Raw genomic sequence first — 19,957 nt, 5'->3', positions numbered from 1 at the left:
TTTGCCCTTTCCTGGCGGAAACGGGCTTGCAAAATATAGATGGTGTAGTCCCTCATTTGTCCAGGAGTGTTCTATCGTGGAAAAGGTTTCAGTCGTAGTCATCTGGACACTGTTTTCAGAATCAAGACGTTTCGGCTCCCATCCGGAAGTCATTCTCAATTGTGAAAAAATGGGGGACGGGAACTAGAAATTTAAGCTACTCTGTGTTGCATAAGCCCTGCCCTCAGGAAGGAATCTGCCTGAGTATCTGTTAATAGCTAGTTTCACCTGAAACTGACCTAATAGTTTCCAAGATGGCCCAGTAATCAGTAATCTTTTCTCTTCTCTCTACTTAGAATCTCCACCTCGCTGTCTTCAAATGTGTCACACATCTAAAAGCTACAAACCACACATTTGAAGACAGCGAGGTGGAGATTCTAAGTAGAGAGAAGAGTTGGTTTGAAAGAGGAGTCAAAGAAGCCATTTTTGTGAAAAAAGAGAACCCCTCTTTGAACTGAAATGGTGGTCTGAGATTCAATCTGCCCAAAGTCTATCAGAGTGTATTATCACCTTGGTCACGCTAATCAGGTACTTAACAGTGATGAGGTAGTTGCAGCCAGAAAACAATAGGCCTGATTACTGGGCCATCTTGGAAACAATTAGGGGCAGGGCTTATGTAACACAGTGTCCAGATGACTACGACTGAAACCTTTTCTACGCTTGCAAAATATAATGATGACAAACTTTTATTGTGAAGTATGGTTACGCCCCTCCCCTAACCGGAAGTTGAGTTTATCCTGTGCAGCCAGTTCCTTCCTAGTTACGTTAAGTTCAGTTCGTGATGTCCAAGTTCAAAACAGTAATTTGGCCTAAAGTGATTTTATTTGGGGACTCCATCACACAGGTTAGCCCATGCATGAAAATCGATTTTAAAGACTGTAATATTATATTGCATTTTGTCTGCTACTGAGTTAGTTACCATTAGCTGCTAGCTTGGCATTAATAAAACAGTGCTGTTGATTCTTTCAGTTTTCATTTCAAGCCAATGGTTGGGGTGCAGAAATTGCCAACAAACTAGCAAGGTAAGTAGTTCTCATATATTGGTTGTTGATTTGTTGTTGCCTTCATCTAAGTAACACCTCATATTTCAGTAATAGTCGTCCAGAGTTATGCACACAAATAGTACTAATGTGATTTTTTTTTAAATGCAAGTCATTTAAGCAATCTGAATCGGACATATATTTTGCCTTCAGAAAGTGTGATGTTGAAAACAGAGGACTGTCTGGCTACAACTCCAGATGGGCAAAGATAGTTCTTCCTCGCCTCATCAACAGCCCAAACTCAGCAGACAACAAAATAGCTGCTGTCACTGTCTTCTTTGGAGCCAACGACTGCGCGCTGGAAGGTACAACTGCTTACAGAACCTGTAGTAACAATATAAGAAGTTTAGTAATGATAAACTCTCTGTATCTGGTTTCTGAATATAGAGCGCTATACTTTGTTTCTCTATTGTTTATGAATATTTGGACAGTTGTGTTGTTTAGGACTACAATAAAATTAAATCACACAATATGTGTGCTGTCGGACATCAATATAACTGCAACTTTAAAACACCAGTGGCAATTACATTTGACCTATAAAAGTAAAATGTTTTTTTCAAAATGTTTAATATTTCATCTTTGTTTTGTTAATTCTTTGCACTGTGAGAACCACCTCCATTTCCTTTGTGTATTTAATTGTGGGACAATACAGTGCATCAACAGCATACTAAACAAATCTAGCATTTTGGAATGCGTAATTATTATTATTATTTTTTTAATGTATACTAAATTTTGTCACTTTTCCAGTGTGAACACACTCAAAAAATTCTCAATACTCCAGGCAAGATGCTACTGGAAAATGTAGGATCTAGTGTGTTTGGAGCTTGGATCATACTTGAGACTAAAAGTCAGGATGTCTGCTTCTGCTGCTTAAATTTATAGAAGTGCAACACTAAGTCGCTGGAGTACCACTTTAAATGTTTTCAGATGTCATACTCTGCACCTCACTGCATCTTGGGATTATCCAAAATGACAAACTGAAAACAATGTTTGACATAGAAGTACTGTTACTAATAATCAGTCACCCTTTCCTAATGTTTGTGTATGATTTTGCCTGTTCCTGTCGTGCAGATAAAAACCCCCAGCAGCACGTCCCCCTGCAGGAGTATTCAGAGAACCTGAAGGAGATCACCAGGCTCCTGGCGTCAGCTGGAGTGTCAGCAGACAGAGTTATCTTCATCACCCCTCCACCTGTTCATGAGCCAGCCTGGGAGAAGGAGTGCATTTTGAAAGGTAACACTCATTCACAGTGTTTCTCCTCTCTTGTTCTTGTATCGACACACAGACCATTTTGACGCTCCAGGCCTACAAAGATCAAGAGTGCTTCCATCATATCTTTTCCAGGATGTTCCCTCAATCGCCTCAACTCTGTAGCGGGGCAGTATGCTCAGGCGTGCGTCCAGGCTGCTGGTCAGTGTGGTACGGATGTCCTGGACCTCTGGACACTCATGCAGAAAGATGGACAGGTGGGTAATAGTTGTCACGGTCACTGCTGCGTGTTGTTAGAGGCCACTGTAACATGCAATCCCCACACATCACAAGGGAAACACCTTTTTTTAAAATGACCAAATAATACCCAGGAACTTACCTGGAAAGAACTATGTAATTTGGCACTTAGTTTAAATCACTACTTTCCTTATATTGAGCTTTTCTTCTCTTTTATTTCCCTTATTTCAACCAAATTACGTAGTTCTTTTCAGGAAAACTCCAAAGAAATTATTAGACAATCAAGGACCCATAAAGTAAAGCATTGCTGAAACAGTCCATTAGATCCTCATCTACATTTCAGATTTCTGAATCATCTGATGAACTTAATGGGAAGGAAAAATGTAAGGTTATTATATTTATTTATTTTTACTACATAAATATAGTATATATTGTCAATATGGTGTCCTTATGTTTCAAATATTTTATCACATTTCATCACATTTCATCATATTTACAGGTGCATCTAAAAAAATTGAATATCACGGAAAAGTTCATTAGTTTCCATGATTTAATTCAAAAAGTGTAACTTTAATATAGTCTAGATTCAATACACATATGTGGACATACAAGTGGGGGAAAAAATAATTCAGTATCTCAAATCCTCATCATCCCTGTTGCTTGTGCACCTTTTCCTACCACACTTTTCCCTTCCAGTCAATCTTCCATGAATATGCTTTGATGCAGCACTCTGCAAAGAGCCAGCCCTTTCAGCAATGACCTTCTGTGGCTTACCCTCCTTCTGGACATCTGTCAAGTCAGCAGTCTTCCCCATGATTGTGGTTGTGTGTACTGAACCAGACTGTGTTTTGACTTAATTCGATTAGAGCTCTTCTTATGTCGACATTTCTGTATTATAAATTACTTAGTCTAATAATTTTAGATACTGTTTTTTTGATTTCCATGAGCTTTAAGCCGTAATTATCAAGATTAAAACAAAAAATGTCTTGAAATATTTCACTTTGTGTAATGAATCTAAAATATATGAAAGTTCCAGATAAACTGAAAGCATCAGATTTAATGTGACCAGACGCATTATTGTGATTCTTCATTACACCCCATTATCTTTCTCTAAATTCATACATCCTGTTTTGTCCAGGACTACATGGCCTACCTGTCTGACGGGCTCCATCTCTCAGAGAAGGGAAACAAGTTTGTGGCTCAGCACCTGTGGGGACTGCTGGAGAGTCGTGTGGCCGACCTGCCGTTCATCCTGCCCTACTGGGGAGATATCGATGCCAAGAGCCCCGAGAGCAGCCTCCTCTGTGACCAGTGAAGGAGAGGAGGTTGGAAAACATCTTCCTTTAAAAAGGTCCTACAGGGCAGAATATTCTGTGGAGAACAAAACACTCACCAGCATTCATGCGTTGCACTTGTTAAACTGGGAGGCTGACACTGGAATGCATTCCTGCTATGAAACAATGAAACAGTTATGATTTGTAGTTGTCAAATGCAAGACCATGTATTCATGTTTAAAATGCACAATAAAGATTTTTATTTTGAGATGTGTGTAGGTAATACAAGCAAAAAAGAAAAAAGGGAACTCACGGGTGGACATTTCTAAGCATAGAAACATTAAGAATATACACATCATCAGAATATATGACACAGGACATCTGCTTATTGTCATCAGTTCACATCTATCTAGTAGTCAGTTTTCTACTGTTTTTCCTTGACCTGCTGTTAAATACATATTTTACCATTTTAACATGTGACACAGTAGGCAACAGTGGTGAGACAGCGTTGAATAGTGAAAGAGGTGCAGAACTCACATTGGCACAAAGACAGAAAACCAAGCGCAGGATTGTCCAGATTCATGTTAATCTACTGGGAACTTTCCTGTCTTTTTGCACAGAAAGTCGGCTTGGAACGGTTAGGCACAAAATCAGAAAAGGCACCATGTTTCATACAGCGATCAACCACACAGAAAGAATACATGACAAATAACCATCTGTCTATTGGAGTCTTACAAGATAAGGTTCTCCTAAAGTTTCAGCAGAAGTTAATGTAACACTGAAAGACTACCACTCGATCCTTGCACAGTATTAAAATGTTGCATTGTAAGTACAAAGGGGTCAAAATATTATACAAGCCCCTATTTTCAAAAAAGAAACCACTGATGACACAGCACATATACAACTTATTTCAAATCTCCAGTGATTTGAAAAATACTTCTAGTGCAGTTATGACACAAAGATTCAGAACAAAACCTTGTAACCTTGAAGTCAAACTTCTGCTGCTTAATATATCACACTGAAATGTTTCCTTTTACAGGAAAATCATCATCATCATCGGTTAAACTGTTAGTGGCACAAACTGGTTGCATTGCTATGAACACTACTTTGTGCACAAGCATTGGGGGGGGCAATTATTGTTTTTTTTAAATTTTACAAAAGCAGATAGAGCTTGAAATGTTGTCCTTAGTTCGGTTAAACACCAAATCTGACCTACAAAAAGATGTATAATTTTACCTTTCAACAGTTACTGTCTGGCATTTGCGATAAGAAAAATGCATATGATGCAGCACGTATTTGCACGTTCCCTAAAACACATATCAGTACTGGTTGTTTACTCTCAGCACTCTGTCTCTTTAGTGTCAATGCAGTCCTGCCTCTTGAGGCGCCGCCGGTCCCTGGCTGGCGGGTTCTGTTCTGTCAGATCCTCGTAGGAGGATTTCGTAGCCGACGAGCAGGCTCCTGCGGTTGTGAAATCGTCCGACAGGGCCTCCTCTCCCAGGTGAGAGTCGCTGCTGGTGTCCTCCTGGATAGTGGCCATCCGTGGCCCCCCTGCGCTGTCCGGGGTGGGGCCGCAGCTCGGGCCGGGGGCCTGGGTACTGCTGCTGGCCGCGGGAGGGGCCCCGACCTGGCTCAGCTGCTGAGGCTGCGGGGGCAGGGAGGAGGGCGCGGTCCGGCCGGCGGAGGAGGAGGGAGGCTGAGGAGGCTTGACGATGCGCACGGACGCTGACTCGAGGTTGCTCAACATTTCTTGACTCTGAAGAGCAAAAACAACATGTGAGACGGAAGCACGTCAAAGCTGACTGTCTCTGACTGAGGTGGGATCCATTCCCTTTTTACTCAATTCTGCATCAGATATTCTCCTGATCTTCATACTTTAACATCATGAAATTGTTTATTCAAACCCTAAAGCTGTTTCCATTACACTTAAAGAAAAGAAGAGTTTAGTAATCTGCTATCTCCATCCCATTATCATCCCCAGTACCCCCTTTAAAAAGGGAATGAGTAAAACAAACATTTCTCATGGTGGACATGTGTCAAACAGAGGTGTAACTAATATTAATAATGGCTGCAGTCCATTTAGGAGCACAAGGGCCCTGATATCGTACATGCTGTCTTACTTGCAGGACTTCCTGTCACACCTAAATTGAATTAAGCCATCATTAATGTTATTAGTCGCTCCTGTGCTTTTCCTGCTATTACAAGTCAAAATGTCTGCCATGTGAAAGGTCTACAGAGGAATGTACCCTCAGTCTTCACGTGTTCCCACTCAAACCTAAGAAGGACTTAACACAGCATAGACAGCCATTAAAAAAAGAAAAAAAGAAAGGGGAAATGAAAATAACAATCACCTACAGGACATTACCCTCTTCATGTTGTGGCTTTGAACAGCAGCAGATGCAAACTTAAAATGCTGACACACACTGCATCCGATTTCACAAAAGACAACAAGGTGCAACCTGTTCAGTCCTCCCTCTGAATACTCCTCAAATGCAATCTTGCTTTCTTGAAGTAATTTCTGATCGGATACGACTCTGCATGGACGACATCTGTGCAGAGGAACACACTTACAGCTGTTCGGTCACATTACACTATTAGCTTTAGTTTGAGCCTCTTTCACTTCACCTCTCAGATGACACCGGTGAGTTTGAGGGCTGGAAATGTACAACCAGATCAGTGATTACATCAAGGAGTAATTGACTGCAGGAGTATCCCAAACGTGGGCCACCGACCATGCATCATCATGGACTCAATGGCAACGCATCGCAACACCAAACCATGGCACACGCACTCACCTATGGCGGGAGCTCTACTACAAACTTCCACCATCTGCTGCAGTTCCAATGAGAATGGAAAGGGCCAAGGCAAAGAGTGATGGACAGGTCATTCGGAGTTTGAACCCAGCAGGGACAAGTGAGGCCCTTACTGACGGATAACCTGACCACTGGTTCACACTGCTTCAAGTTAGAGCTTTTTTTAATCTAAATCCATGTGTGTCCTGCTCTCAACCCTGTATTTTCTGTGAGCCAATTAAGCACCAGATTTCTCAGGACCGTTTTGGGAATGATCTTATAAAAATGTTTATTAGGTTTAAGAGTATGTATGTTTTGTAGTAGCGCATAATGAATGCCAAAGAGACAAATATTATGTCAAATTACAAAGTAAGGCATTACTCTCTTGTGATGCCACAAACAGCATTTCTCAAAACCTGGTTTCAAATCTTATTTTCTCAATAACATTAATATTCATGACTAAATAAGGAAGAATGTTACATTTTTGAAAGAGACATCCTTGGGTATTATCAAGTGTTTAACAACAACCACACAACAGATTTACTATTTATAAGATTTTAATTCAAATATTGCTAAATCCTGATTGGTGCACAGAAGTATGTAACATCACCTTTTTCCAATGGAACTCTGCTTTTTCCCCCCCTACATTTTACATTCTACATTTTTATAAACCACTGTCTGTAAAGAACCTGTAAATAAATAAAATAGTAAATATTATTATATTATTATTTTATTGTTGGTCATTTAAACATATTTATTTTCCTCTCAGTGGGATTTTTGCTGAATTGAACACCTAGTTTAATGGTGACAGTTCATGCAGGAATTCAGAAAAAAGGTAAATTAACAATATACAGTCATGCACCCCTCTCCCTCCCTCATTAAAGATGTCAGTGTGTTTAATTAATGTTGTATTAGTTTGGTTAGTGTGGCAGCAAGGCTAGTGCACAGGATCATATATGGGCATTCAAGAGATGACAAACTTACACTTGGAGGGTAGTACAAGGACTTTGTGTTCTCCTCATACTGCTGGTCAAGTCGTTTGTCCTGCAGACAGAAAAAAACCCCAAGGGACAGGGCTGTCAGCATTTGACAAGTAAAATAATTAAGGTCATTACTGTAGCTGGTGAAGAAGAGATCTAACATCAACCAAAGAGCTACAGAATCCAAAAAGGAGCAGTTAATGGCACACTACAGACAATAGGAAATAGTGTAAATGTTTCTTACCACACAGTGAACCAGGATACTGAGAGGAATCCAGAAGACGAGGGAAAACACCACGACAGAGCCCACTATGTTATCAGCCAGGAACTTCCCTGATGGAGAGGTGGCATCGAGGAAGGAGGTACAGACAACAAAACAGAAGGACGAAGTTAAGGAGAGTGACAAGACTATCAGGTTTGAACTTGTTAGCTACACATTATCATACGGTTGATTAGATTTCAAAGCGGCCTGTTGTAACTGACTTACCAAATGTGTTAATGTCCAGCTTGTCGATAAAATCCCACAACCTCTCGATTACGTCCTGCACCTGCTTCATGCACTTTCCCTGTTTTAACGAGAGAAAGTTGACGCTCTCCAAACATCAAATAAAGCAAAATCAACGAACTCATTGTAACATTAATACAATTTTGTAAGCCCTGTCACTGCTGGAGTGTGTCACGAAAATACTAAACATAATGGAAATGGTAGGATCAGCTGGACTCTTGTCTGGACAGATATAAAAGATTGGGTGACTCACGGCCCCGTCACAGAAGCCCACAGTACAGGGTTTTCCTTTGCGTAGGAAAAGGAAACTGTCATTGGCCTGGATGAAGGGACTGCAAGCGCCATCTTTTCCCCTGCAGCACACTTTACAGGAGTTCTCCGTCTCTGCAGACGAGGAGGGGATCGACTTAAATGGTATACGATAGCAAAATTGTCAAACAATAACCTCCATCAACAGTGGCAGAGCACACATTAACTTTCAGAACAGAGATTAATTCAGACTGGACTCATTCATTTAGACAAGTTAATCTCTTAAAATCTATTTAATAAACCACGGCCATCTGGAAAAATCCCATATCTAAAGTAAACTTTCCAGGAATTTATATTAATGTTTGTTTAAAGGGTTTCATAAGCACAGGGCTTGTAGGATTTTCCACATTCACTAGAGGACCTTTTAATCCTTCAGCTAAAGTTCAAATATGGAAATTGTCAAAAACACGTCATGGTTTTTTTATGTACAAAAAAACATGCGTCTTCCTGGGAGTGAAATCTTTTTCTGTATAACTGACAACATATCCCTGAATACATCAATGAAAGATAAAATAATTTTTTATCTAAACTAAATCCTTAAATTACACTTGATTTTTTCAAGGTATGATTTCCATTCTTTCCATCAAATTTCTTGATTTTGCCTGTCTAGGATACACCTCTCCAGGACCTTCATGATCACTGGGAATCTGGCTGGCAGGATCCACAACATTATATAGACAATCCACTTAAAGCTTATATAAGTTTGGGACTTTTGCACATTTTTTCATTGATCTTGTGACAAAATAACTGCTCTTTACCATTGCAGGCACAGGACTGAAGGTTCTGCATGGCCTCACAGAAAGGGTTGCACTCTCCATTGTGACATCGGCCGTTGTCAACACACACAGTGTTGTCAGCAGCGTTTTCAGGAGGTGGACATTGACTGCTGTTGCCTAACATATGAAGAAACGGTAGAGATTTAGTTTTTCAAGGTATTAATAATTTATCATTTTAAAAAGGTACACATAACACCACAGCAAACAGCCTTCCAGTGATCGCTGCAGTTCTTGTATTAGACCAGCAGGAGGTGCTCACCTGTGCAGGAGGATATGCCTTTACAGGTCGCACTAATGGGTTCCTGGCACCTTTTTCCTGCCTGCTCAAACTTGCAATTCTTACAGCAAGGGCTGTTTCTGTCGCTGTGGAGAGAACAGAGACATGTGAACCCATGTGTGACTCAAACTAGTACCGCAAAGATTTTCCGACATCTCAATCAATTAATCCAACGTTTGAGTATGTATTTAGACTTAACAAGTGCATTTTGTACAGTCTTTATTTTGGATCTCATACCTGCACTGTGCAACATGTTTGAATTTGCAGTCGGATGAGCAGCAGGGGTCGTCGTTGAGGTGGAGTAGCCCAGGGTCGCACTCTTCCCCATCCTCCACTCTGGAGTTACCACATACCTTACTGTTCCTCTCCTTGAAGCACAAGGGAGCCTTGAAACTTAATGTCTTTCCTACAGAGATCTTGCTGCATTTGGAGAAATGCTTTAGGAGGGAAGGAGAAGTAGATGGGGGTTAGATATTAACTAGGAGTGGATGCTTTATGCTCAACTGTGAAAGGTGATGTGATGTGACAAAGGACTGCTATGACGCTAAAATACTACAATAATGTGTAAATCTCTTTCTGATGCAAAGCAATTCATGAGCTATTTAATCACATAAATAGTATACAGATAAAATGTATACAAAGTCAGTGAAACAATGGTGTTTCTACCTGCAAAATGTGCTTTTTTGGACAAAACTAAGCATGAATTTACAGCCACACAAACAGTTTCATGGCCTTTGTATACAATTTTATTGATGCATACTGATGTGATTCAAGATTTAGTTTTAACCCTTGTAGATATCTTCAGGAGGGTCTCGCTTCGAGTGTAGAACAAGTCACGACAGATAAACAGTGCACTTTTCACCTTAAACTGCAGCAAAAGCCATATGCATATTAGCTGTTAAGGCCAACGGTGGAGAAGGTACAGTACATTTACTGTCTGTCATTATATTTCACAGGAACAACTGTGACTCACATTTATCCAACACTGTAGATTAAGCAACTCAATTAGAAATGGCATTCACACTTCATATCACACTTTGCATCATTAACTCAGTGTATCCTCATAACTGTCAGCATAGTTTGTTATATACCTAGCAGTTCCTACATAGTAATGCTTCTGTTGTATCCTACTGTATGTTGAAGTTGAATAACACTTTTTACTTGTTCACTATTTGGGCAGGTACCTTGTTGTTGACATGGTCTCCGCTCACAGCAATAGGGTACATGACAAACTTCCCCCCCTGGTCATCACTGGGTGCACAGTAAGGGATGTTGTCAGGATCGTGCTCTGCTCCAAAGTTATGGCCCAGCTCATGGGTGGTCACCAAATCAGCCTCCTGATTGGACACAAACACACCAGATTTATTAGATATAAACATAGTTTACTACTGTATCTATGAATCAATTGAGAACAAATTGCCCAAATGAAATTCTATCAAGCAACAAATGCAGGACTGACACCATGTCTTTACTCAACACAAAGATGTTGGTGTTAAACTATTACGCTGATTTCACTGGCAAAAAACATGTACATTATCATAGAGGCTACAAATATACTCTTAACCAACAGCCCCATATCCCAAAACTTCCTCCCAGCTCCAATTAATCTTTTAAAACTTAACTGTAAACTGTGCAGAGGAGCAAGCAATACACTGAAACCTGAGGTGTCAAAATGCAACCGGATTAACATCATTACTCATAACACCTACACAAAAAGGTGTGTCTGCTCTACTTAGAATCTAAACTTGGCAGGCTGACATGTTGCATAACATCCTGACTAAAGCCGTGTGCACCTAGTCATTAGTTTAGTCAAAGATGAAGATTGAAAAACGAGGTAGAACAGACCTTTGTTAGGATGGTTTTGCCATAGTTCTTGGTGCTGGTCAGGCCTGTGTTGAGGTAACTGGGTTTCTTTACAGAGTGAGATGGGTAGTATGCTACAAAACCACACAATCAAAGAAAGATGTCAGTATCTGGTTTTGCTTTGCAAAAGCCCAGGGCTCCAACATACAGTTCCATGTCATTTTTGGCAATTCCCTGACCAGTATTCATCAGTCTGTCCAATTGGTAAACAGATCTACTAGCAGCCTTTCACACTACTTTCACGTCAAAATTTCATTGATACCGCAACATAGCTAGTCTTTAAAACATGACACACAAGCAACAAAACAGAACAAAGTGTTGTTACATTATAAAATATTTCACTGATACAGATTCAAGTCAGCCTACATTTGCCATACTGGTAATGTATGTGTTGCGTGATGTAGATGTATATACATCATTTAATGCTTTAGCTTATCAAAACAAAGCCATTTTGTCGCTTACGTTTTGGGCAGAGGCCACCCAGGGCCTGAGGTTTGGAGGGGGCCACGTAGGCCAATCCCAGTGTGCCCTCGTCGAAATCTTGGTAGGTGAACAGGTGGGCCAGACACACAGTAGAGGCGTTGTCAGCTATGTCTGAGCTGAATTGCTGAGGGACACAAAGAGAACTAGTATCTAGCCAACATTTGTATATGTCAAAATTTGTTTAACTCCCTGTTATACAAGGACTCGCAACCCTGTAGAATGATGAAAAAACTTTTTACTAACATAAAACAAATAAACTCAGAGACAAGGATGTTAACGTTCGGAAATGCAACCATTTGTAATACCATCACTCTAAATCACATTTATGCCATTTGACTGCAGCATGCAATTATCATCACTCAAACTGCAATGAAGACTGTACAGTAAAGCCAGACCAATACTGATTGCAGCCAATCTGATAATGATATACTGGCCGATACAACTGTTATTTTTTTTATATAAACACATAATGTGCAAAAAAGATCTTGATCTCAATGACAGTAGTTGATTAAATAAAGGTTGTATACATAAATGAGGGAATATTTTGTGGAGGAATGGTGTTCATCCCTCCTACAGAGAGGGATGAAAAGTCCACAGACTTAGCAAGGAGCACTGAAGCTGCTCTGGAGGCTCATGGTGGCCTGATGCCATAATAAGACACTTCATGTTGGTTTTTCCTTTAACTTGTCACCCATCTGTATTTTTTCTGTCTGTCTGTTGATACATCTTTCTCTCTGTCTCTCTTTCCTACCTCCAGAAGTTTCTTCACGTCCCAGACCTCCTTTCCGCTCACAGGGCTGTTCTCCATGTTATAGTGGACCCAGCCGGTGCCGGCATGGCCAGGGGGAGGCTTTGTAGGCTCCTTGTTGATGATGATCTGCGAATAGTAACCAAAGACACCATTTATGAACAATTCATCACGTGTAATTATTACAGAATAATACAATTTTATTTAAAGAATTTAAACAAATCCCGTATACTGGTTCATAATGAATGTTACGTGAAACATTTCATAGTCCAGATTTTCCGATGTATAGCGCACATTAGATGTATTTTTTCCCTCAAACTACATAGTTTGTCAGAAGCGGCCCCTCACCTGTAAAAATAGCTTTAATGCAGTAAAAATAGCTTTAACAAAAGATTTAATGCATAGGTAGAGGAGACCATGTGACTCAAGTCAGCATCATGTTTTAGGGTTTGTGTTTCAAGCCATAAAGCATTTCTAAAGGCATTGGGGTTAAAAGCAGCACACTACAAGTTCTTCTTGACATGTATGGTGAAGAAAATAACTCTTGAGTAGCTAAATGAATGCATATCTTTTCTGTGAGAAAACCCGGGACTCACAGTATGACAAAACAGTGTCTCCATTCATTCCCAAAGCCTGTGGAACAAATTAAATTACCCCACGAGGCTCACACAAAAGCTTTCAGTTCCTCCTAAAAACGCTGTTCTCAAACCCAGAGGGACAGTGTTATTCTCAGCTCCACTTCCGGGACTGACTCAATGCAAAACAAAGCTGTCATGCTGCTGGGAGCAGTGATGTCTGATGTCTGCTAAAAACGCCACAACTTGATCCAGAGGTCAGACTTGAAGTACAACACACAGCCAGCCGCACACACCTGATGGATCTGGACCCCGTAGCCTTTGAATTCATCATCCCAGGTTGTGTTCCTATAAATGTCATCAACTCGATCAATCAGCTCAATCTGGAGGGAGAAAAGGAAAAAAAATAAAAAATTCATATAGCAAGTCTTAAAATACAGAAATATATGAAGAAAATAAATAAATTATTTTGACTTTATTCACAGATATATTAGACATACTGATTATAGATTTGTCAATTTGATAACGTAAAACTAAACAGTGCAAATCAAAAACAACAATAAAGCAATTCATTCTCCTCTAGTTCTGTTCAACTTAATGTATAGAATAACCCTATGGATGCATGTTAAACCTTTACATGGTGAATGATTTCTATTCTACTGAATTAGGTTTTGTACATAGCATAATAAAGACAGACCAGGTAGTTGAGAGTGATGCTCTCTTGTCCGCGGCCCATGTGTTTAAAGAAGCGGTAGTCTGCAACCAGCAACAGGGGGCAGGTATTCTTCTTGTGATCGTGAGCCTGTCTCTTCTCTCTGTGGTGGTACCCTACATGGAGCAAGCAGCAGGAGCAGCAGCGAGAGAGACAGATGCATGGGAAGGGGTAGAGAAAGAAAAATGGTCACAGGCAGACGGGGGCGTGGGGGGAGGGAGGTGTAACGATATTCAAACAGTCAAGGGAAAGCTTACATAAAAGATAGATATATAAAGACATCAAGAAGTTAAACAATGAGGCCATGCTCCAGTATCCAATTGTTAATTGCCCTCATTTTCACATTTAGCAGCACGTCTTCTTTTTTGTTTGCCTGCGAACTGATTAAGCTCTGCCTCTCTTCTTCAAGCCAGAATTAAATAGCAGTTTATCTTTATAGTACAGTCCTGAGTGCATAATAATAAGTGTGAATGAGGTCTACTGTATATTTTGACAGCTAAAAAGAAGGCTACCACAGTAAACTAAAGCCGATTTCACACATAGACCTTACAATGTTAGGTTCAATTCAGTCCAGCTAGAGCAGAGGTTTTTGTGGGTATACTCAGTGGTTTTCATTTCTATACAAACAATTGTGCATTGAATCTGCTACTACTTAACTTGACTCACTGTTCCAAATAGATTAAGCAATGCTCATTCAAGACTTAGCATCTGCAATAGAGTTTTAACTTTGTAAAGGTAATGCTTAGGGCTGCAACCAACAAGTATTTTCATAGGCAACTACTCTATTGATTATTTAGTCTATAACAGTTGCTCTCTAACTATTAATACAAGCCGAGTTGAATTTCACTGAAATAATAATATGCGAAACATGAACCTTATCTTTTTTCACGCATGTTTCTCAAGATTTACTTTTGTATGAAAACCTTTGCCAAAAGTGCGATTGTTTTAAACACAAATTTCTCCCATAATGATAACAAACCTAAATACACGGTCATTTCAGGTGCATTTAACTTTTGAAGCCTGCTGCATTTTTCCCGCTGGTCATGTGTTTCCTCCCTGCAATGGCCATCTTAAAATTGCACATTTTGTAGTTTACAAATAAATAAAGCTGTAAATCCTTACGTTTTAGAAGCTGGAATTGAACATCTGTTTTATCTCACAGAAAAGCATAAAGGGAATCTGGAGAGATGCCTCATAACTTCATACATCCTAAACTCTTCAAACAGTCAGTAGTTGTAGAATAACAGAAAAGGACAACAGGAAGACATCCCATTTGAGCATTACATCATACACTTGGCTGTGCACTTTTCAGAAGTGTGGGTGTGCGCTGCCCTGGCTTCCACAACAAGCAGTGGGAGACCAGTGACGACTCACGAGTCATCTCATTGGGCAGCAGGGCCTCCATGAATTTTAATGCCTCCTCCATAAGAACCTTCACCTCAACTCATATCCCCAATGAGTGCTTTCAACCAGCAGCCAGTGAGAGGTGTTTTAGATTCCTCCTCTGGCACATTATCACTGTTATATGCTTTACATTTCCAAAGCAGCACAAAGAATCAAAAGGCATTTGGCTGTTACATAATACCCACTTGTCAGCAGTGTGTATGTGCATATTATGGGGTAGGTTTTACAGATAAAAAGGCTTTTATTAAAGTGACTGTTACAGAATCTAACACCCACCTCCTTCGTCTCACTACTACAGCCTCCTCCTTCCTTCTCTCCACCTTAAACATTTGTTATCCTCCTACTCTTTACCATCCACAAAAAAGAGCACAGAGCCTAGGCTGCACCAGATTTGTGATCTCCAACCCCTTATGTACTCTGTTCTCCTCCTACACGTTTCCACTACACAGGCACAAATATGAACACACACACATTCACAAGACTCTCCACTCCTAGTGAGGGAAACAGACAGCAGAGCTCACCCTTTTCCTGGTCCACCTCCTCCTGCCCATCCCAATCCCTCCTGGCAGTCTGTGGCAGCAGGTCCATAGCCTCTGCGTGGACGTACCCACACACTTTTGGAGAGGCGATGCGGCTCAGGTTCCTGATGTCGTCTGAGCGATAAACCAGCAACCTGCCATCAGTCGGGGAATCTGTAAACCTCCACAGGGGCTGGATGGGCAGAGAAAGAGAGATGGCATTAGAGAACCAAACAGACAGAGAGGGTCACAAGGAGGAGAGAGGTTGGAAAAAGAAAGAGAGAAAGAAACTATAAATATAAAGATATAGGCGAGAAATGGCAACAAGAAAAAAGATAGATAGGAAGGGCAGTGGCATAGGGCATTTAAAAAGAATGCTCTGCCACTGGCCATTGCAATGTAGACATTTAATTTCTTCTCATTCTTCACCGACATTAATACAACATAGTCCTTAAGCATTTGGACAGCAACACATTGTTTTGACTCTGTACTACAGCACTTTGGATTTAAATTGGAACAACGACTCTGCTGACTTTTAGCTGTCAAGCTCCTTGAGGGTATTCAGAATCAGAAATACTTTACTGATCCCCATTCACATCCATATTAGATGAACAATGTAGAAATAGTGGCCCTCTTTTTATTTATTTATTGTTTTACATAATGTTAGCCCTCCCACCCCCCAAATTTTAAACAGTGCAGTAGAACAATGATAGAGCTGCAACTCATATACTGTTAAACTAATCTGGATGCAAAACAACATCAAAATTATGGTCAGTCAGTATTTTACCCTCTCTATAATTGTTTCATTTCATAATCAAATTGCTGGAGGGAAAAGGAAAATGTGTCACTATCAAAATACTTACAAAAATGCATTGTATGCTTTACTTTTACATACCTACACCATATATGTGGCAAATCAGAACAGTCTAATTTTTTATGCAAAATATCCTCATCATTAGATAAACTGGGCTACAAGGCATTAACTATCAAACTGCATACCTCTCCTCCTCTAGCATCTTTTACATCAGCTACGACAGGTGAGGGTTCAACTGGTAAATTAGAAACTACTTTAAACCACTAGAGTAACCTTTGATAATATTGCCAGAGGCAGAAAGGCCAAGTTATTATACCAATATGAATAACTGGTACATCCAAGATGGGAGACGAGTATACAGAATACAGCACTCAACAACTGGGTAATATACAGAGAAGATGTGCCTGAGTAGTCTTTTTTTTATGCTGAAAAGCAATATCAAGAAAAAGGCACCCACACACTGAAAAACTCCCCAGATTTAGAGCACTGTAGCACTGTATTCAATTAATGTTTTGGGGAGCATTCAGCGTACAGTTAACTGTTTTCTGGATTTTCTTTGTGGCTTTGATAATGCTGATACAGCCACCACAGTCTTCAACAGTGAGGCCTCTCTACTGTCAAACTGTCAAATGCCTTGGATAAAATGGTTGAGGGTTAAGTGTATTACAAAAAAATAATTGAAAACCATTGCTACTTGGATTCTGCACAGAAACAATTGATTTTACAGCCACTTCTTACCTCTACATTGTATTCTGCTTCACTGGTTAGAATATGAGCAGAAAACTCATCTCCTTCTATGTGAGCCTGCACACGTGAATTCTCCTCTCCTGCAAACACAAAATAAATAAGGTTACTTTTATCAAAAGATTAATCCAGCATTATAGTTATTACTCATATTTGGCAAATAGCGGCAATAATTTGATCATAATTTCTCAGATTAAGGTTTAAAAAAATTATTTGTCTGTTAAACTTTACTTGTTTTGCACATGAAAATGAAGACTCAAAAAAAGCAAGATCAGGGAAAATATCCTATTTAAAAAAACATATCAGTGCATCCCTAATACTAAAAGTCGTTCACTCACCAACAACATGTCCAGTGAAATAGTTCTGAAGCTGAACATCGTAGTTCTCCTCCCTCCCATGTTTATCAACAAACACAGCTTTGAAGTTGTCAGTGAAAAGGTCTGTGTTGGTGGTCAAGTAAAGCTTGAAATGTCTGAAGTCGAAAAAAGAGAAAGCTGATGATATCTACATTAACTCAAACATGATTACTTGGCTGCTTTCAATACTGTGAGGAGTCACATGGGATTTAATGTTGGGCCTAGTCACAAACAAGAAAAAGGTGAGAAAATAATCTCTCTTAATATTTTAGTCTGATTAATGATATTCAAGGCAACATTTTTTTCAAGTACATACTTCACCATATGTATGTTGACAGTTATTGGTTGCTGTAAATGTAAGCAATTCCTTCTTAGCCTGACTTCAGTGTAAGTGGTGGGGGTCAAAATCCAGTTTCAGAATCCTTGTTTTGTGCAAAAATGCAATCCAAAGATCAGCTGAGGCCAAATATGACTCTTCAGCAACTTATGACAAATCAAGAGTATCTCAAGGGTATCTTCCAAAGTTACAGTCATTTCAGTTATCTGCAAAGAAGGGATCTCTTCGTGGCCAGTATAGACAACAGGAATGATTACAGCGACCAATAACTTTTTCAATTTATGCATGGGCATGTTGAGTTTTGGTTTGATACAGACTTGAAAAGATGTGATCCTATACCGCATCACTCCTTCAAAGATCAAAACAACTGTGGTGTGAGGTAGGCTACTGTCAGACATGAGGGTGCTGCTGTACCTGTGCAGGGCTCTGAAGCTCACCAGGCGCTCCAGGTGGGAGTGGGTGTGGACGTCCCTCTTCCTTACAGAGTGTAGCTGGAGGCCTGACAATGGCAGCACCTCGAAATCTGACAGGATGGAGTTCAGGGCATCTGGAAGACATGGAGAGCCGATAATGGTCATACACAACTAAGAAAGAAATTGCGTTTGTTTATTTAAAACACTAGTCATAACTTACATGCAACAATCTGGAGCCAAGGCTAGCCTGATTATGCGGTTTTATTTAGCAGCTATTCTAAACTCAATGCCTTAACACTTTATAACTCTTAATCCAAATATCAGTGTTGATAATAATAATAAATACACGTAACGTAAATAGCATTAAATTACAGTAATCATCGTTAATGCTCACTATTCCAAAGACAGTTAGCATTAACATTTAAGCTAACGTTAGCTTGGGTTAGTTTGCCAAGTTACTTACCGAACTCCGGGTTTTCTTCGTGATTCTCCTCCGGTGTAACTCTTGACTTAATTGCACCGTTGACCCAACAAGGAGCCAGAAAGGCAATTAACAGTATGCTCCTCATTTTCAGTCGGCTATGCTAGTGCTGTCATTGTCACAAATTAGTCGATTTGTCTGAACAGCTAGCTGAGCTACCCGGAAGTGAGCCGAGTAGAAAACATCCGCTTTTAGCATTCTTGGGAAGACGTGATAAGGGATTGGCGCTGCACACCGATGTTACATACACAGGTAAATTAGTTGATTTATGGCAGTGATGGAAGAAGTACTCAGACCCTTTACTTTAGTAAAAGTCGCAATAGCACAATGTAAAGACACTCTGCTACAGGTTAAAGTCCTGCCGTCAGAAGTATAAGTCTCCATTATGCGGAAAGGCCCATTTAAGAGTGTTAACATATAATTTATTTAACTGGATTATTATCAGAGGTGGACATACTCCATTACAAGTAAAAGTCCTGCATGGTCTGCAAAATATTACTTAACGTTAAGTAAAAGTAATTAAGTATTATCAGCAAAGTATCATAAAATACTCGTTATGCGGGACAGGGCTGCGCAGGTTTTATTTGCTCTGGCATATAGTAATAATAATAAAAATATATACTATTATAAATAATTATATAATGCACATTTGCGAATTAGTCTTGCGATGCCAGGCTAGGAGAGTGGCCCTTGTCAGATTATTATTACTAGATTGCTATTTCCAAAGCATTAACGTGTAAAATGTATTTCAATGTTGGTGGTTTAACAATGCCTTGTATACTGTTGGGCATTTTACAATGTGATCATGTTTTTTTATGTAAAATCTTAATCTGTAAAGTAACTACAGCTTTTAAAAAAAGTTAAATGTACAACATTTTCCTCTGAAATGTAGTAAAGTATAAAGAAGCATAAAACAGAAATACTCAAGTAAAGAACCTCAAAATTGTAGAAGTACATAAGCACTTTCCACCACTGCCAATTTTTACTCCACTTAGTTCTTGAGTAAATGTACTCCCTGACATTTGTGTATTCAGCTATAACAAAAAAATGACTCAGTCAACACTTTTCCTT

The 19,957-nt window shown here is 39.8% G+C and overlaps 2 protein-coding genes across 4 annotated transcripts; one reads left to right on the top strand and one right to left on the bottom strand.

Annotated features, from left to right (window-relative positions):
* Positions 1-726: 726 nt before the first annotated feature.
* iah1 (isoamyl acetate hydrolyzing esterase 1 (putative)) lies at positions 727-4,067 on the top strand. 2 transcript variants are annotated; one of them, XR_006374558.1, is made up of 7 exons: positions 727-883; positions 1,009-1,061; positions 1,233-1,384; positions 2,151-2,312; positions 2,424-2,545; positions 3,222-3,349; positions 3,664-3,805. XR_006374558.1 is itself a non-coding variant. In XM_044166533.1 (6 exons), the coding sequence occupies exons 1-6, from the start codon at positions 821-823 to the stop codon at positions 3,838-3,840; spliced, it is 729 nt and encodes a 242-aa protein (XP_044022468.1). In that variant the 5' UTR covers positions 728-820; the 3' UTR covers positions 3,841-4,067. The 2 variants fall into 2 exon arrangements, 1 of the variants encoding a protein (XP_044022468.1); XM_044166533.1 differs by lacking the exon at positions 3,222-3,349 and having other exon boundaries at positions 728-883; positions 3,664-4,067.
* On the bottom strand, positions 4,036-19,107 carry adam17a (ADAM metallopeptidase domain 17a). 2 transcript variants are annotated; one of them, XM_044166531.1, is made up of 20 exons: positions 18,869-19,107; positions 18,407-18,539; positions 17,638-17,771; positions 17,294-17,382; positions 15,745-15,934; positions 13,805-13,935; positions 13,404-13,490; positions 12,536-12,661; positions 11,764-11,908; positions 11,284-11,375; positions 10,623-10,775; positions 9,676-9,875; positions 9,421-9,524; positions 9,144-9,278; positions 8,330-8,460; positions 8,059-8,137; positions 7,816-7,904; positions 7,576-7,635; positions 6,595-6,631; positions 4,036-5,555 (listed from the first exon to the last, which is right to left on the bottom strand). In XM_044166531.1, exons 1-20 carry the CDS (start codon positions 18,972-18,974, stop codon positions 5,161-5,163), a joined length of 2,616 nt encoding a protein of 871 aa, XP_044022466.1. In that variant the 5' UTR covers positions 18,975-19,107; the 3' UTR covers positions 4,036-5,160. The 2 variants fall into 2 exon arrangements, with proteins under 2 accessions (XP_044022466.1, XP_044022467.1); XM_044166532.1 differs by lacking the exon at positions 6,595-6,631 and having other exon boundaries at positions 18,869-19,104.
* Positions 19,108-19,957: the final 850 nt, after the last annotated feature.

Source organism: Siniperca chuatsi, linkage group LG15, assembly GCF_020085105.1.
Source record: "Siniperca chuatsi isolate FFG_IHB_CAS linkage group LG15, ASM2008510v1, whole genome shotgun sequence".
In the NCBI taxonomy this organism is placed as follows: Eukaryota; Metazoa; Chordata; class Actinopteri; order Centrarchiformes; family Sinipercidae; genus Siniperca; species Siniperca chuatsi.
The sequence above is the reverse complement of the archived record's forward strand: the minus strand, read 5'-3'. Positions and strand labels throughout refer to the sequence as shown.

Excerpts from the sequence above, each read along its gene's own strand:
- adam17a (XM_044166531.1), bottom strand. The coding sequence starts at position 18,974 with ATGAGGAGCATACTGTTAATTGCCTTTCTGGCTCCTTGTTGGGTCAAC. Across the intron at positions 13,491-13,804 it reads GCATCACTCTCAACTACCTG|ATTGAGCTGATTGATCGAGT; the intron begins GTCTGTCTTTAT and ends TTCTCCCTCCAG. Across the intron at positions 5,556-6,594 it reads TAGTAGAGCTCCCGCCATAG|AGTCAAGAAATGTTGAGCAA; the intron begins GTGAGTGCGTGT and ends TTTGCTCTTCAG.
- iah1 (XM_044166533.1), top strand. The coding sequence starts at position 821 with ATGTCCAAGTTCAAAACAGTAATTTGGCCTAAAGTGATTTTATTTGGG. Across the intron at positions 1,385-2,150 it reads CAACGACTGCGCGCTGGAAG|ATAAAAACCCCCAGCAGCAC; the intron begins GTACAACTGCTT and ends CCTGTCGTGCAG. Across the intron at positions 2,546-3,663 it reads TCATGCAGAAAGATGGACAG|GACTACATGGCCTACCTGTC; the intron begins GTGGGTAATAGT and ends TGTTTTGTCCAG.